The sequence below is a fragment of the Cydia amplana genome, chromosome 7 (genome assembly GCF_948474715.1).
Source record: "Cydia amplana chromosome 7, ilCydAmpl1.1, whole genome shotgun sequence".
NCBI lineage: Eukaryota > Metazoa > Arthropoda > Insecta > Lepidoptera > Tortricidae > Cydia > Cydia amplana.
Window position 1 is genome coordinate 3,834,084 of NC_086075.1, and position 17,898 is coordinate 3,851,981.

The following is a 17,898-nucleotide window of genomic DNA, read 5'->3' on the forward strand; positions in this document are numbered from 1 at the left end:
ACCAAGGAGATTATTTAGCTAACTTCTGACTGCATCATCAGATCAGCTCCATGTTAGTATTGTCATCATCTTCACGCGTTGTCCCGGCATTTTGCCACGGTTCATGGAAGCCTGGGGTCCGCTTGGCAAATAATCCCAGGAATTGGCGGTACCACTAGTTTTTACGAATGTGACTGCCATCTGACCTTCCAATCCAGAGGAAAAACTAGGCATTGGGATTAGTCTGGTTTCCTCACGATGTTTCCTTCATCGAAAAGCGACTGGTAATTAATGATATTTCGTACATAAGTTCCGTTCCGTGACCTCCGGATTGAAAAGTAACTTTAAGTAGATATATATTGATTCTTTAATTACAATTTCGCTCTTTCCAGGTACAATGTAATAAATTTATTTATTTTCACCTCACAAAGGATACATTTAACAATATGTACAAAACTTAAGAAACTAAAACCCGTTCTGACCCATGCCGGGTCCAAAGGTTCCTCATAACACTAGCAGCGTTACCCCCCCTGTATGGCGATGTACTTATTAATTAAATATTAGTTAACCTTAACACTGCGGTTTGCCTTATCAACGTCAACTTTGACCTAACAAATTGATCCTTTTATTCCTCCAAGGATTCTTTTTCTCATTGGAAATTGTGCCATGTAAATAATGATGTGACTCGAATTTTTGCTTTTCGGTTGGCGTTTGTCGTGTTCTCAAGGGGGCTTATGTTGTGGGTACTCAGACAATGATATTATTATATACCTATATATTAAATATATAAATTCATGGAAAACACCCATAATTCAGGAACAAATAACTGTGCTCATCACACAAATAAGTTAGGTAATGCCTTTACCAGGATTCGAACCCAGGACCATCGGCTTTAATAGCCAGGGTCTAATGACCCTGCTTATGAAAATGCCCCGAGCCAGATGGGTCATCAAATTCAATCAAATCAGCTACAGAAAGATAAAATATTTATTTTAACAAACAACATTAATATTTAAAAATAAATTAATTAAAAATTAAAAAACACGACTGCAGTTTAAAAGCGAACTGAAAAGCTAGAAATAATTTTTAGTTATGTTAGGTACTCAACTTAATGAATGTAAAATAGAATATAAGTGTTCAGTCAGGGTAATAAACAGCAATCGGAAAAGTTAGGCTCATTTAGGATCGTGATTGTACCTGCATATTTTATTTCGATTGCAGTCGGGGACCTGTGAATGAGAAAATTTCAATATATCAAGGTCCCCGACTGCAATCGAAATAAAATATGCAGGTACAGTCACGATCCTAAATGAGCCTAAACTTTTCCGATTGCTGTTTATTACCCTGACTGAACACTTATATTCTATTTTACATTCATTAAGTTGAGTACCTAACATAACTAAAAATTATTTCTAGCTTTTCAGTTCGCTTTTAAACTGCAGTCGTGTTTTTTAATTTTTAATTAATTTATTTTATTTTATACATTTTAGTGACCATACAAACCAGCCAAATTTTTTATGATTTAAGACAATTTAGTTTCTTCAATCACGTTGATCTTTGATATGTTAGCATAAAACGTGCTTAAAAACCTAACTAGGTCTGACACAAAAACCAGACGTATTGTAAAGTGCTATATGGCTTAATATCTCTGCAACTACATAATTCTTTCCTATTAGTTAGCTTTCGGCCTTCGCAATTAAGATACTTGGGGAAGCTGTAGAAAGCGTGCACCTTTCTTACGCTCCGGGCCTTCGGCCCTACGCGAAGTTCGGCCTTCGGCCTTCGCAATTAAGATACTTGGGGAAGCTGCAGAAAGCGTGCACCTTTCTTACGCTCCGGGCCTTCGGCCCTACGCGAAGCTCGGCCTTCGGCTTTCGTAATTAAGAAACTTGAGGAAGTTGCAGAGAGCGTGCACCTTTCTTACCGTCCGGGCCTTCGGCCCTACGCGAAGCCCGGCCTTCGGCCTTCGCAATTAAGATACTTGGGGAAGCTGCAGAAAGCGTGCAGGTTTCTTACGCTCCGGGCCTTCGGCCCTACGCGAAGCTCGGCCTTCGGCCTTCGCAATTAAGATACTTGGGGAAGCTGCAGAAAGCATGCAGCTTTCTTACGCCCCGGGCCTTCGGCCCTACGCGAGCTCGGCCTTCGGCCTTCGCAATTAAGAAATTTGGGGAAGCTGCAGAAAGCGTGCACCTTTCTTACGCTCCGGGCCTTCGGCCCTACGCGAAGCTCGGCCTTCGACCTTCGCAATTAAGATACATTGGGGAAGCTGCAGAAAGCGTGCAGCTTTCCTACGCTCCGGGCCTTCGGCCCTACGCGAAGCTCGGCCTTCGGCTTTCGTAATTAAGAAACTTGAGGAAGCTGCAGAGAGCGTGCACCTTTCTTACGCTCCGAGCCTTCGGCCCTACGCGAAGCTCGGCCTTCGACCTTCGTAAATAAAAGACTTGGGGAAGCTGCAGAATGCGTGGTGCTTTCTTACGCTTCGGGTCTTCCGCCCTACGCGAAGCTCGGCCTTCGGCCTTCGCAATTAAGATACTTGGGGAAGCTGCAGAAAGCGTGCACCTTTCTTACGCTCCGGGCCTTCGGCCCTACGCAAAGCTCGGCCTTCGGCCTTCGCAATTAGGATACTTGGGGAAGTTACAGGAAGCACGCACCTGCCTTACGCTTCGGACCGTCGGCCCTATGCGGAGTTCGGCCTTCGGCCTTCGTAATTAAAATACTCAGGGAAGTTGCAGGAAGAGCCCACCTGTCTTAAGTTTTACTTACGTACGTACTACGTACGGACACAGACTACAGAATGAGAGATGAATATCATTATCTCATTCTAACAAATAGCTTTGTCCCTACTTACGTAAGTAAAACTTACAAGTGTATCTCGGGGCTTTATATAAAAAATACGTATAAAAATATACGGTTATAATGACACTTTCACACTTTGTTCCGTCAAAGTCGGTGCAGAGTTGTATCTGAAGACGGACTCTACAAGCTCAGACTCTCTACAAATAATTTATTTATACTTTTCTATTCCCTTAGCGCAATTTAGAACATATTGGCTTGGTTTCAAAACAAGTAAAATATGATTAATATAATACCTATGTATAATTTTTTTTTATGATCAGCGGTCAAACCACTTCCTTTTAATATCCCAACAATAGGATAATATTTGGTTTTATGAGATTAGCTTTTCTTAATAAATTTTGAAAATTCTTACTTTCTTAAAATTGGACTTAAACCCTCATATTGTATATATATTATTGATCGTCTTTCAAAGCGCTTTATTTTGATGCCCTACTCGATGGGTTTGCATGATATTTTTTTCTTAAGGTTGCGTAATATGGCGTATTAAGTCCGCCATATTGATTTTGTAATGACGTCACATAGCCTATGTCACCCGGGATGACGTAAGGATTCTAATGATATATCATACATCTAAATCGGTTAAGGCATTCTGAAGTTATCGTGGAATAAAGAAACTCACATACATATATACATACAAACATGAACGCTGAAAACAATACATACTCTTTTTTTTGGGCAGTCGTGTAAAAATAAAATAAAACGCAGTTCGGTTACCCTTAATATTTATTTATCAAATTACTCAATAGGTACCTACATAAAGATATAAATACAATATTAACTGAGCATTATATTATGTACACCCTCGCTAGTAAATTCGTTATATGTTAACTACACCAATTATTTACAATAAGTACATGCGTTTAAATAAATAAGCTAAGAATAATGTTCTAAATCAGATAAAGGCTACAAGTTAACTTAGTTTTTTGTTCGAAAAATATTTGTACAATACAAACCCATTTCATTTTGTGTCATTATTTCCTTAGAGGAAAAAAATAAACAAAACATTGAATAGCTATGAAAATCTCTTAAATTTATTAAAATTGTATGATTTTTTTATAAAACTCTAATGATTATTTTAGGTGAATTACAAATTTTAACCGTCTAAATTTATATGTTCTTCTTATCGGTACCAAAATACTTGTACCTAATTAGAGTTTGGTCATCGAAACGTGATAAATTTGAGTCATCTCTAATAAAAACTAAGATGTTTTGATATTTGAGATGCCATTAATTATAATTAGGTATAGGAAAAATATTTTACAGCACATTTTCCGCACTAGTGCGTAAAATAGCACTTTTCGTGCGTATGTCGAAACTTTAAAGTGCCATATTATGTACTAATATTATGTACGTTGTTCGATACACGTGCGAATAGGTAATTCGTGTGTAAGGTCGTGTTTTAATTTATCGCCACTCGTTTCGAATTTCCTGTTTTTCGCACTTGTATCGAAAATAACTATTTCTGGTACCTATGCATAAAATATATAAGTAGTACCTATCTGTAAAAAAACGTCATTCATTTAAATTATCATTATAACAAAAAAAAACATACAAACGAATTGATAACCTCCTCCTTTTAGATTTGGAAGTCGGTTAAAAATGATACATTGCATTATAACAAAAACAAATTGCTCACTACGTACAATGATTTATAACTCAAGATAGGTTATAGGCGTTCCAAAATTGAAGCGCTTACCTTGTGACAAATTGGACAAGTTGCCTTTAGTCGCGGCTGGACAAGCGAGAAATGTGGACGTGCTAACGAGCTCCCGCACACCGAAAGGGAAAGAGACGACCTTATGTTTAACAACCAGTGTGACAAAGACGGATGGAATGAGAAAATTATCAAAAATAAAAGATTTATTCGTAGGCACAGAAATAAATATGGAAGTATTTTTTGTGCTCCTCAAGTATGAGTATAACATATCTATGGTTATATAATATCATTGACTACGTATTGCTACGTGACTGCTCTGCTGGGGCATTCCACATAAAAATCCACTTTGTCGGGGATACGTGACACTGTATGACAGCTACGTTAATATAACCTTAGGCACAAATCTGTAAATATTAGGTATCTACCGTTGAATTTAAAGTTAGTTTTAAACTTTATTATGCCCAACGGCTTCTTAGCTTTATAAGAAGTGTTAATAAAATAGTGTCATGTACCCGACACTTCTGGATTGCCTGCTACAGAAACTATGAATGAAAAGATTTGATCATTGTGCATACCATCACGTTTTGTTGGCCAAACCCTATCTTGCTTTACCAATGTTAACCTTTTGGACGCCAATGACCGATATATCCGCACCGTAGGTCAACGCCAAAGACCGATTAATCGGTTACAGGCCACAGAGCAACATCGACCTACGTACGTGCATATGCATAAAGTTCAACTTCAGTTTTGACACTTCAATCACGTGGCGTCTGAGTGACAGCCTTTGTGTTTAACACGGCGTCGAAAAGGTTAAAGAAGAGTTATACATTTCTGAAATTTAAGAAACCAATGACACAGATAACTTTGGTATTGAGCCATTCTGATCATTCAACTCACAAATATTGATTATTACGTACATACACACGATTCAGAATTTTGTTCGAATGTTAATTTAGTTATAGATTAGATAAATAGCGACTTATTTACTTAATAATACAAGATTTTAAACAGGTGCGGATAAACTAATGTAAGCCTCTTAGACGTCTACGCAAGTTACTGTTTTTTTATAATGTATAGGGTGCATTGGGGTAAATCCGAAGGCGGCGTAATTTTGAAAATGGCAAATATCTACTATACTAGAAACATTCAGATTCAGATTACTTTCATCTATGACTTGCCATTTTCAAAATTACCCCGCTTTCGGATTTTCCCCAATGCACTATACCAAAATCTATTCGCGTGATTCAATCGAGATCTCTATCAGAATCTTATGACAAGCTTTTACTGGATGGGCCGTCTTGACTGATCTGCCGTCAGAGAGTTTTCAAAATTGAAAAATTTCCAGAAGAAAATTTTTGGAAACTTCTCATATTTTAGTAAGGGAATGGAATTTGAGGGAAGGAAACTGAGGATATTTCCAAAATGAAAATATCCTCAGTTTCCTGTGATTTTTTTCTGAAATTTCAGAGGACTTTTTCAAGTGTTTTGAAACTTTCACAACTTGGTAATTTGTGTCAGGAAGACATCTCTGTCAATTCTATTTTTTTTTTCAATGTTTACGAGAATGCAAACTCCTACGTTTATATTACAAGCAAAGTATCAAGTTTGTGTACTATTATAGCGACATTACACTTTTTTACATTCCGTTTTCCCGCATTAAATATTCAATTACCTACATTTGAAGGAGCGTACAGTGTTATTTTAAGATATAGTTTGTCAGAAGATCGTCTCATTTCAAACATAGGCAGAGAGAATCATACTATCTTTGTCTTACGCTAGTACTAGTACCCAAAAGAAAAGGATGAGTATAGTTTTTTTGGTTCTTATTTACTGAAAAATTGGTTTGACCAACTATAAATGCCATGACTTGCGTAGACTGTCAGGGCCCTATTAACTATTTATCACTGGCGACCAAGTTACTGGTGGTAGTAGTAATGTTGTAGCTCCTCGCCTGCTAACACCGCACCGTGTTCAGGAACATCTGCAAAGCATAATAGGATTCTTGTAAGTTTGGAGTATTGCATTGAAGAAAAAACAAAAGTTAGGGATAGAAGGAGGTTAGAGTTAATTAGGGACATTACTTTCAGTACATTTAGGTCAACAGGGAGATTTGCGTCCACGGGATAAATGCGTTTTCTCTAGAATTTTATGCTATTTCACGCTGACAGATGTAACCCACCGTACTGTCTGAAGGGTGACTCACCTGGAAAGGTGCCGTCCATCACTTCGTTTTCTATGATGGATGATTGGTGACGCTTTCTATAGAAAACGAAGTTGACGTCTCGGCCCGGACCTGGACCGATCTAGCGTGAGTCATCCTTAACTGTTACCATAGGTACATAAATTTGTAATTGACCATTTAGGTATGTACTTGCAATTTTAGAGAAAAAGCAGCCCCGACATACATTTTTGTCAAAATTCACCATTAACTATCTAAATACCAGTAGTCTTTAATAGATACTTACACTAGGATTATCTAAAACAAAGTATAGATAGTATTAAATATGTGTATCTAACTACTTCTAACTACAACTACATACAATAGAGTGTGTTAGTGATGTGCCTGTGTGTGTTAAGTCAGTCGGACCATCTACAAAAGTCATGAATCGTCACAATTCTGTAATACTCTCAATATTTTGGAAAACACATTTAAAATTACTTTCATCTATGATTCTTCTTAAGCGGTGACAACACCATTACGTTCCACATGTACCTATCTAATTTGTTTTTGGGGTTGTCAGGCTGTCAGCGCTCATAGCGTCTATACTCTATACAGTAATAACCATAGATGAAAGTGGATAAGGGCAATACGGCTAAGTGTGGCTGTGGGGTAGGTATACAAGTGTGGCTGGCCTTCACATTGGGGCCTGTTTACTCATTGTTTAGTCTTTATTACGAGTTCATATGTACATTTGTACTAAACGCAAGTAGCAAGTGTATGTACATTGTACTCTCAACTCGCAATAGGCCCCAATCTGAAGGCCAGCCACACTTATCCCACAGCCACAATTATCCGTATTGACCTTACCTTAATGCGTTTATGTATAGTTTTAAGTATCAACAAGGTCAGTCAGTTATAGTCGTTAGTCGGACGTACCTCAGTCAGTCTTGTCGGTCAGTCGATCAAACTACGACTATTCTGTTCCCTCGTAGGAAATACTTCACATCCTTCTTTCTCCTATCCGTCTGGTTTTCTGTCGATGTCTTTGGTTTTTCTGTCGTTGTCGTCGTTGTTGTTGTCGTGGTCGTTGTTGTTGTTGTCGTCGGGGACTCAGATGGGAGGAGGTCAGCGGATAAAACCCCTATTTCATTGTCAGTTACTACAGGAGTTGGGATTAGAGGAATTTCGCCTTTGACAAGCATGTCCCTATAGACATCCATTGGAGTTATTTTCGGATGCTCTTCTGAGGATCTTTGAATGTTCTCATTCATATAAGCAGCAATCTTTTTTAAATTATGACTTATCTTTTGTATTTTTTCATTAGTCAAGCCTGTTCTGTGAAAGACTGGGACGGGTCGAGGTACGACACCCTTTTTGTTGGCGGCTTTATCGAAAGGCGGGTATGGGTTGCGAGGGTCATAGTCAGAGTGTGCTTCGACCATGGCCGGCTCTCCGTAGGAGTTGACGGCGCCCCAGGTCATCGGTTTGAAGGCGGGAGCCGGTGGGGGTGGGGGTTGGTACGTGTCTGCTTCTGGTTCGGGGGATTGGAAAGATGGTGTGACTGAGGAGAAGACGTTTTTGATGGCGTTGAAGGCGGTGTGGAGGATGGAGGGGGGTGGTTCGAGGGGGGTGTGGCCGGTGTGTGTGTGCTGGGCCTCGCTGGTGCCGCCATCTTCCAGCGGCGTCAGTATGACGAGTCCGGCGTGAACTCCGTTCAGTTTACCTCGCCCTGTCTCGGAGAATCAGTTCTTATTAATCATAAAGCTATAATATGAAACTTGGGGATTAGCTAGCGTAAAGTTATTAAGATTAGAGTAAAATTCAATCTAAATAGTTTCCTTAGATAGTTTTCAACCAACCATTAAGTATGTGGGCTTTCTTCATTCGCGTATTTTTGTAATTTACCACTATCCTTACTTTATGTATTTAATCTTCTTTATAACATATTTTGACGGTTCAGTCTTAATATTAAATTCACTCTTTTTAATGTTATTAACGGTTCAAACCTAATAATATTCAATTTTCGTCACTTGCTTTTGTTCAGCAATTTTTCGGTAGACCAGTCACTATTTCTGTAATTCACGTAAGATAGTAAAAGTCTGTCATCTCGTTCCATCGATCACTGTCGTGTGCGTGTATGAAAGAGATACCTATTCTGCGAAAGTGAACAGGAATGACTTGGTGTATCGATGCGTCTCCTAGAATACCTAAAAATAGATAAATGAGAAAATGAATACCTGAAATTGAATATTGAACCTTTTTTTGTAAGATGTTTCACAAAATAACAAAGTATGTTATGTACTTAGGTCAAGTCAAGTAAGAAATGAATGATTTGTGCATTTTTTTTTTAAATATTTAACGCAATATGAGTACTTATATTCAAATATACCCGGAATCCATCGATATTTATTATTAATCAAATATAAAGTACCTAGGTCAGGTCAATCTTGAAAATGTTGGAGAAAAACTTGTTTGGGTTATAACACTGTACGAACATTTCCGCAAAACGACTAAAAACCCTACAGATTTTAATCGCTTAAAAAAGTTTTTATATGTTTTTATACCTATCTTGGTTAATGTTTTTTTAACAAGTATTATATTATAATTTTTTCGTCGAAATAAATATTTTATGCAGATTATATTATAATCGTAGTATAACATCAGATTCATTAGCATACGGGTAAGTAGATTAGACCATCCAACTGACCCACATTGTTTATCTCGGACAAATGATATAACTGCACGCTCCAGTAGGTACGATGACTCATATTATATCATCGATCCACCTTTCACAAGTTAAGGTTCTCTTTCACCGTTTCAGATTAGGATACAATGCTTGAGCGATCGCGGACGAGGAAGCGGAAGTTTTTCTGACTCTAAATTATTTTTAAGTTGCTAAATACAGCTAGTGTCATGCTAAGATAACTTTGCACCGTGTTTTAATAGCACAGATTGTGGAAGTGCTCTTTTAAATGTCATAATTTCATATAAGTTTGACGGTTATGGTAACACTTCCATAATCTTTGTTATTAAACACGGCGCAGAGTTAGCTTGGTCTAACTCTACCTACTGAATTTGTACAGTACACTTAATAGAATGATAATTTTGATAGTAAATATTAAACGACCAGTTTCATGTATGAATTAGTTTTAAGTAGGGATGTAACGATACCGATACCGATACGATATATCGGCCGATATAATCGGCAGGCCGATATACCGGCATCGCCGATTTAAATACTCCCGATATCATAACAAAATGTAAACAACCCACAGTAAGATATTTTATTGGGCAAGAATATTCTTCGCCTCAATTTTAACTTGATGTGTCAAAACAAAACTTACATAAGTTTTACTACGATATATTACTTACTCAACGTAACAGTGAAGCTGCTATAATCGTGCTAATTTGCTAATAGGAATATATTTTTCTTTATTTTTATTTTTCAGTTTTTCACACTTCTTAAAATCGAGTGTCTATTAAACATACTTAAGTATGTTTTATGCGTATAAAGGGTATAATTTTTTATTTATTTGATTGATTAATTAACTACCAGGCTATCGATATCGGCATCGGTATCGGTATCGCCGATTATTTACTTTAAATATCGGTATTGGTATCGTATCGGCAAAATCATGTATCGTTACATCCCTAGTTTTAAGTAATGATAAATTAAATTAATTCTGTAAATAATCGGGAATAAACTCAAATCTATGTATTATAACATGTGACGAATACTATGTATTAAATAAAATAATAACATATTTATAACTCATTATCACGGATTAGACAAGACAATGTAAATTCCACATAACATAATATATAATTGTAGATTTTTCAATGATAAAATAATATATATTACTTTTATATATTTTAAAATAAGTAATATAATTGACATTACCCAGAGATATTACTTTCTGACATCAATTAACATGAGATGAACCGATACCAAAAGTCAGATTATTTTCAGAGCGGTCTTTATCTAATTATATAATAATGTCACTGATTTAAGGTACAATCGAGTGACAATAATATGATTTAAGTAATTTTTAATCCGCTATCGCTTATCACTACGGTTGAACCCTTAAACAAGTATAAGCAGAAAGCATTGTGTAATGTGTCAGTAGCAAGACACTTCCTACACAAAAACAAGTAATAAAGCTTTCACGGAACTATAGATTATTATCATACAGATTATCGATAGATTTTATCGATAATAGTTACGATAGTAATCGAGTAGCGTCGCAATATTATTACTAGGTACCTACTCATCATCTTCCTCGGGTTGTCCCGGCATTTTACCAAGGCTCATGAGCCTGGGTAACTAATCCCTAGAATTGGGGTAGGCACTAGTTTTTACGAAAGCAACTGCCTTCTGACCTTCCAACCCAAAGGGTAAACTAGCTCTTATTGGGATTAGTCCGGATTCACACGATGTTTTCCTTCCCCGAAAAGAGATTGGTAAGTATCAAGTGATATTTCGTACATAAGTTCCGAGTTTGAAGCGGTGGTGGCCGAGCGGATATGACGCCCGACTTTCAATCCGGAGGTCGCGGGTTCAAATCGCGGGTTCACTGGTACGAGCCGGAGTTTGAACCTCCGGACCGCGACCTCCGGATTGCAAGCTCTTACCGCTAGGCCACCAGCGCTTCAATATATTACTAAAGTCTATTTATTATTTCCGTAGACTAAAATGACATTGCATGTGTTGCTAGTTCTTTACGTCTTATAAATAGTGATGTGCTATTGAATGTAAATGTAATTTATTTTATTAAAGTTTTATGTTTACAATTATCACTAAACTTTATACGAAAAAGCAACTCTACCAATGTTTTTAATATGAATTGTTTAACAGACATCAACTTCGAGAGACAAAATGTTATTATTAATAAATAGACATCTTAGAAAAAATATTTTGTTTTAATATTCTGTACATACTTTTCAGTGACAGAGTGTGGCCATCTATGCCAAATTTCCATAAATATAGTGGCACTTGACATAACCACACCGATTATTGTGCTTTTAATGAGAACTATCCCTAACATACCTTGGTGGAAATACCAAACCGTAAATACACATTTACATTATCTAGTTTCCATCATCATTACATAATTTACATAATCATATAATTTAGTTAATAAAACGACGATGCGTTTTGCGGTCGTCAATTTTCGGTCGCCGCCATTGAAGAGGTAGTTAAATAAATAGATCGCAAATTACGGTGTCTGTTGGTCCGTCTAGACTATTTCGTCACGCCAAGTGGTTAAGGAATAAAAAATGTTTATCTTCATAACGGCGATTTACTTGTGAAGATATTGATTTTATTACCTTGTTAACGTAATTCGTGCAGAAGTATGATACCTAATAAATTATTATAGGTGCATTAGCACTGGAAAACGTAATAATGATAGGCTTCGGAATAAAGTTCCATATAATTATTTACGATGCAAGTGCGGAAAGTAGGAAACTCACAACGAGTGGTGATACATTAAAACACGATAGAATGGAGTGTTTAAATCGACACGAGTTTTGAATTACCTATTCGCACGTTTATCGTACATTTTGCAGTACATATGGCCCTTGAAATTTTTGATATCAGCACGGAAAGTGTTTCCCGCACTAGTGTGGGAAAGTAGCAGCATTATGTAATGTTAACACATTCAGTGCCGAAAATCCGACTATCAGGTATTTTATGATTTCGTTCGCAGGCCGGACGACCCGATAGTCTGGATCGTGGTACTACAGCTTTATTGCATTCAAAGCCAGGGCCAGGGCGTGGCCTAGGAAGAAACTTGTATGACGGTCGACACACATGTGCGTCGGGGGCAGTGAATGTGTTATATGATGAAATTTTTGTGGCCTAGTGCGGATGTCTTGTTTGGCTGGGAGGCTATTAATGTATTAATGAAATTGTAGAGATTTTCTCGAGGGACTACAGTGTTATTACACCTCAAACGGTCCACCGCTAGCTAACAGGATACCGCTAGCTCATGGAATTTAAAGACATCGTTACATATGTACATGCAAGACCTTATGAGTACTAATTTCTCGGTACAGATTTTAGCTGTTTAATACTATATGATTAAGGCAAAGTTTCCTAGTTCCTATCCACATGTGGACGAGCTCGCGCAGCCAGTCCAACCGGTGACATAATGTACTTTCACCTAACCCAATCACCAAGCCAATTTGGAGTCTTTTTCTTTCCCAATAAAGTCCAATTTACAATACCCAGAAAAGCTAGACGTGAATTTACGTTAATTTTTCTATTAAGTTATTTATGATTATTGCCGAATTAAAAATCGAAAGTTGAAAATCGAATGTAACTAAATGCTTTAAGAAAAAATTAAAGCGAAATAAGTACTGGAATGTAAAATTAGGTCAAAACAATCACGGACAATGATATTCTGTAGGTACTTAATGATATATTTCCGGCCGCACATAGTTATAATAATTAAACTTAATTAATTATGATAGCTTTGTTATTATGACAATGTGATGCCATCAAAACAAACATCCACATCGTAAGGCTTAGTAATTTTATCTCAGTTTGATATTTGTCAAAATAAAAGTATGGTCATCGTTAAACCAACTGTTTATAAAACTTAAAAGACACACGCTCAATCACATTAATTTATTTTATTTCTCATTATATATTAAACATGCAAGAACGATCGGAAAAGGCGTGTGACTGAACTTTTCCCAGCAACAATACACGCATTGTGATCTGATTAAAATTTCACACATAAACACATTCAAGTACCTAAACATCCAACATTAGTAACAAACCTTCATCCTATTTTGTAATCCCAAAATCCGTGACACGTAACACACTTGCCAAACCCAAATTATTGGGTAAATTTTTGAAATTACCGATTTAGATACTCGCGACGTTTGAGCAATCGTCATGACGAATAAATATCTGTTTCCGTTTGAAAGGGAAAGCAGACGTTTATGTAAATGAGTGCTTAGTAGTAGGAAGGTCGTCAAAGAAGCAAAAACTAGAACATGTTAGTGAAATCAATAATAAATACATCTTATACGATGAGAATACGTCACTAATGAAGAGGAAAACGAAGAGAGCTAATTACAATAACAACATATTTGTTAAGGTAAAATACAGAGCTAGCAGCTAAGAAGACGATAACCAAAACCTAATTGCAATAAATACAAGAAACTACAAGGATAAGGAAAGAAGAGAAGAACGCAGAACTATGAGTAAAACCCACTACAAGAAACACAAACAATCTTTACAGAACAATACACTGATGTACCAACATCTGATCGATGTCTTACCAAAGGGCGTCAACTAAATCATAGTATCGTTCATATAACTCCGGAGGAGGGTATGGTGGTGGTGGCGAGTCAGATATCACCGAGTTGTCTACCACTGAGGACATCACTATCAGCTCTGAAATAAAATAGCCAATGGGATGAATTTTAATAAGAAACTACAGTTTTAATAATTTCTTTTCATCAAGCATTCCTTAAACTTTCTTTTTGAACTGGATGAAGCAAGTTGTTTTTAAGATTGAGCCAAAAAGGACTGCTTTTCAGCTACTATTTGCAATTGTAAGCTGACTGCAGTTTTCACACAGATGGCAATTGGAACAGCACTTGTGTTTAGTATAAAAATAACTTTTACGATTGTTTTGTTAAATATTTTAGACGCCTAAATATTTACTCCCAACTTTAAAAAAAAAACATAATACTCCATAGTATTTTGGATTCTTTAGATTACTTAGTAAGTAATTTTACATTTTGAAGTTGTAACAAAATACGCGTGATGTAAGTAGGTTATAGACTTTTCAAATTGAATAATTCATGAGTTATTTAAATTCCGCGGTGGCAGTGAAAATACGAATATTTTTGGTGTCATCGTCTACGAGTTATTCATTGTTTAAAGAATTCATTAATTATTTATAAATTTTGTCATTTTGCTATTCCGCATACAATTTCTTTTTTCGGTTAAATAACGAGTCACCTATATGGTCAGGCCAAAGGTAAGTTATGACTGAAAATCAGTCATCATTATATAACATTATTTTCCAATTACATAATACCTATATTACCTATGGTATGTATATTTTACCTGATGAACGTGTTCGTAATTTATATATTATTCGTCGAAGTAATAAATAAATTCAGAGTACCTATTACCAACTAAATACCCGCTATAATTTTAAAAGAAAAAAACTTAAAAGAAATACTTAGGCTGAATTTATTATTTAATCAATAGTCGTATAATGAATAGGTAACCCAAAAAGGGCTTTTTATGATGATGCAACTAGGCAGTATTTGATCTAACGCATTTTTATGACCTAAAACACTAAAACATCAATAGTTTAAATCGATTCAATATATTTACTAATTACTTTAGCTATTCATAGTGATGTAACTTGAGGATTCACACGGAAGTTACGTTATAGTGCTCGGTTCCTGTCTAGGTCAGTCTTCATTACTATTAGGAAATTTTTAACGTCATGTTCCACTTTTTAGCTTTTATACTTGTCTTGGTAATTAAGCATTTTTGCTATGTTATTCAAATTGCGACTGTAAGGGCTCATTTAGACGGTGCGAGAACTCGCATGCGAGTTTCATTACATTGCGTCATTTGATCGGTCGACTGAGTTGATGTAACCTTAATGGTCCGCAATGTAACTAAAATCGTATACGAGTTCGCGCGCCGCGCCGTCTAAATAAGCCCTAAATCTGTCATCGATTTTTGGGTCAAAAAATTTCTTCGTATGAGTTAATGATATGCGACTTTCCTGTGGACATCATAATTTTCGTACTTTATCCTTATCGACATGTTAACCTTCTACTTCTTTAAACTCGCATGGTGAAAGTTTTAGAAAAATGTATCCAAGTCATTAACTTTCATAATGTTCACAGAATGGACGCCGCGGTTTTCCCGAAAGTTTTATACCCTTTCGCCAAAATCTTAAGATCGTTTTATTATTGAGCTCTATGGAGGATATTGCTCTAATAAACATGTTAAGTAATATGTCAAAGTTTAAGGAGGTCACTTGTTATTGCAGAAATGCATGACATAATAATTAATTGCGTATAAAATCTTTGTTTAAATTTACTTGGGTTAACTAAAACAAAACGTAATCTTCACGATATTCTACATTTTTTGTAAACAACAAAAATACAAATGCGAATGTTTACTGTTCATTTTAAAAATTATGTAAGTAGGTACAATATGTAAGAGCAGTAATGAAATTGTCAACTTATTTTTCGGCCAACCTGTATTACAACTTAGGAAAAATATTGCAAGTACCTAAATAACACATTTTTGAGCCTTTTTATGACAGCTAATACACTAAATCTATACATAATATACATATACTACGTATATACAATATATAATGTATTTAGTTGTTCTATTCGCGTGCCATCAAGTGTTCACTATTGAAGTTCCTCGGAAAACCCAATTCGCAAATGACAGCCTAATATCAACTAGTCCACTCATTAAAGCCAGCGCACGTATCCGTATCGTTTTTTTTTCATAGCCAATAAAGATTTACGCAACCGTTACATCTGTGTATGACTTCTTTCTAGTTTATTACCTTGGGTTGCGTAACATATAATGACGGATGTCGTTCCTTTAGGATGGTATAGGAAATAGTTATTTGTTTTACAAGTGGGAAAAGTTGTTGTTTAACTCCTCGTGCTAATTAATACCGGAGCAGACAAAGATTCCAAAATTCGACCAATCAAATCCATTTAAACGTTATTAAATATGTATCTTTCAAAATCATAATTTAAAAGTCAATACTACTAGCCGACATGAGGTAACAACACAAAATTAGCATCAACTTAAGTAACTTTGCCACTCCTGTGGAAAAATGCAACTTTCTGAACAGTTTTTGATGAATAAACAGAGCCTTTACAAGCTGGTGTGGTGAAAAAATGTTTACTCGTACTGGAGGAGAGAAATAAAGACAAGAAATATACAATCTTCTCAAGTGTCAATTACTCTTAAAACAGGCTAAATTATGGTTAATTATGGTTGTCTGTAGGTAGACGAAGTATCTTATCAAAGTAAACTAAAGAAGTTTATACAGTTTTTTTTATTAACACTTTTAGGTACGTAATTATCATTGCATTATCATATATTTAACCATAAAGCAATGGTATTTGTTGGCGACGCACCTTTTTATACGTTTACTTTTATACTTTTATTGTAATTTGAATTTCTTTGTTTTATATATTTTGATGTTCTTTTTGATATACCATTTTTGGCAGTGTACTCTTAGGTTTCATGAAATAAACATACTATCAGAACCAGTGCGCCCTTGTCATTAACATTTTGGTCCTTCGAGCCGGATCTGGGTGTTAACGTTGGGAGATATTCTTTTACCCAGCGACGCCAAAAATGCTCTGATAATCGGACAGCCTTACGCCAGCCGCTTCGTGATAGGAGGTCCGTTTCTGCCTAAGTGACTGGAATTGGGCGACCTGAAGACGAACCCAACAGAAAATGCATGGGCGTTAGAGATTCCTCACAAGCACGCTCGACCTATCGGGAGTTTGAGTAGCGAGACCTAAACCTTTCATAGCCCGTGCTTTGCTAATATAGTGCGTATCTTTACCACGGCGACCTTTCATTTGGAAATCGACATACTGCACAGACGTATCCTTTCCTAACCCGCCGACACAGTCTAACCTCATGCGCCTCTGGGGTCCACAGGCACCTATTTGCGCGGCGATATCTTGCTCAATAAACGAACCTGTGGCCCCGTCGTCTAACATGGCGTACGTATTCACAGAACCTAACGGACCGGACACGGTTACGGCTACGATCTTCAATAACGGGCGAGCAGGCAACGTCTGAGCTGGAGATCCCGAGGCAACCGATGTCGATGTATGGGTCAGAATCTCCTTTGATTCGACATCGTATGAAGCGGAGTCGCTCACGACAGTAGGTGGTGCGGCGTGGTCAGCAGGAGCTCGCGGTGTAGTGCCAGAAGTTCCCGCTACCGGCTCATCATCATCTACTTCAACGTGCGCAGCTGCGGAACGCTCGTAATTCGAGTGAAGCTGGCTCTTATATGCAGCAAAGTCCGCGTAGCTCCTTTAAAACAAATCTCCATCAATCGCTTAGAGCTCCAAGGAGCGTTAATCGCAGCCCGTCTCGCTTCAACAATTTGCGAAGCACACAGATTCAAGCCTATAAATCGTGTATTCTGGTGCGATTCGTGAGGAATCTCTAACGCCCATGCATTTTCTGTTGGGTTCG

At 36.8% G+C, this 17,898-nt stretch overlaps 1 protein-coding gene across 3 annotated transcripts in view; it reads right to left on the bottom strand.

Moving 5' to 3' along the window:
• Positions 1 to 6,374: 6,374 nt before the first annotated feature.
• The window catches only part of LOC134649378 (uncharacterized), a 34,908-nt gene continuing 23,384 nt past the window's right edge, over positions 6,375 to 17,898 (bottom strand). For 2 of the 3 annotated variants that reach the window (XM_063504107.1, XM_063504105.1), the window contains one exon: positions 7,573 to 8,382. In XM_063504107.1, coding sequence (XP_063360177.1) covers positions 7,616 to 8,382 — 767 coding nt within the window. In that variant the 3' untranslated portion in view covers positions 7,573 to 7,615. Of the gene's footprint in view, positions 6,474 to 7,572; positions 8,383 to 17,898 lie in introns of those variants that run through there. The other variant, XM_063504106.1, reaches the window with a different exon arrangement.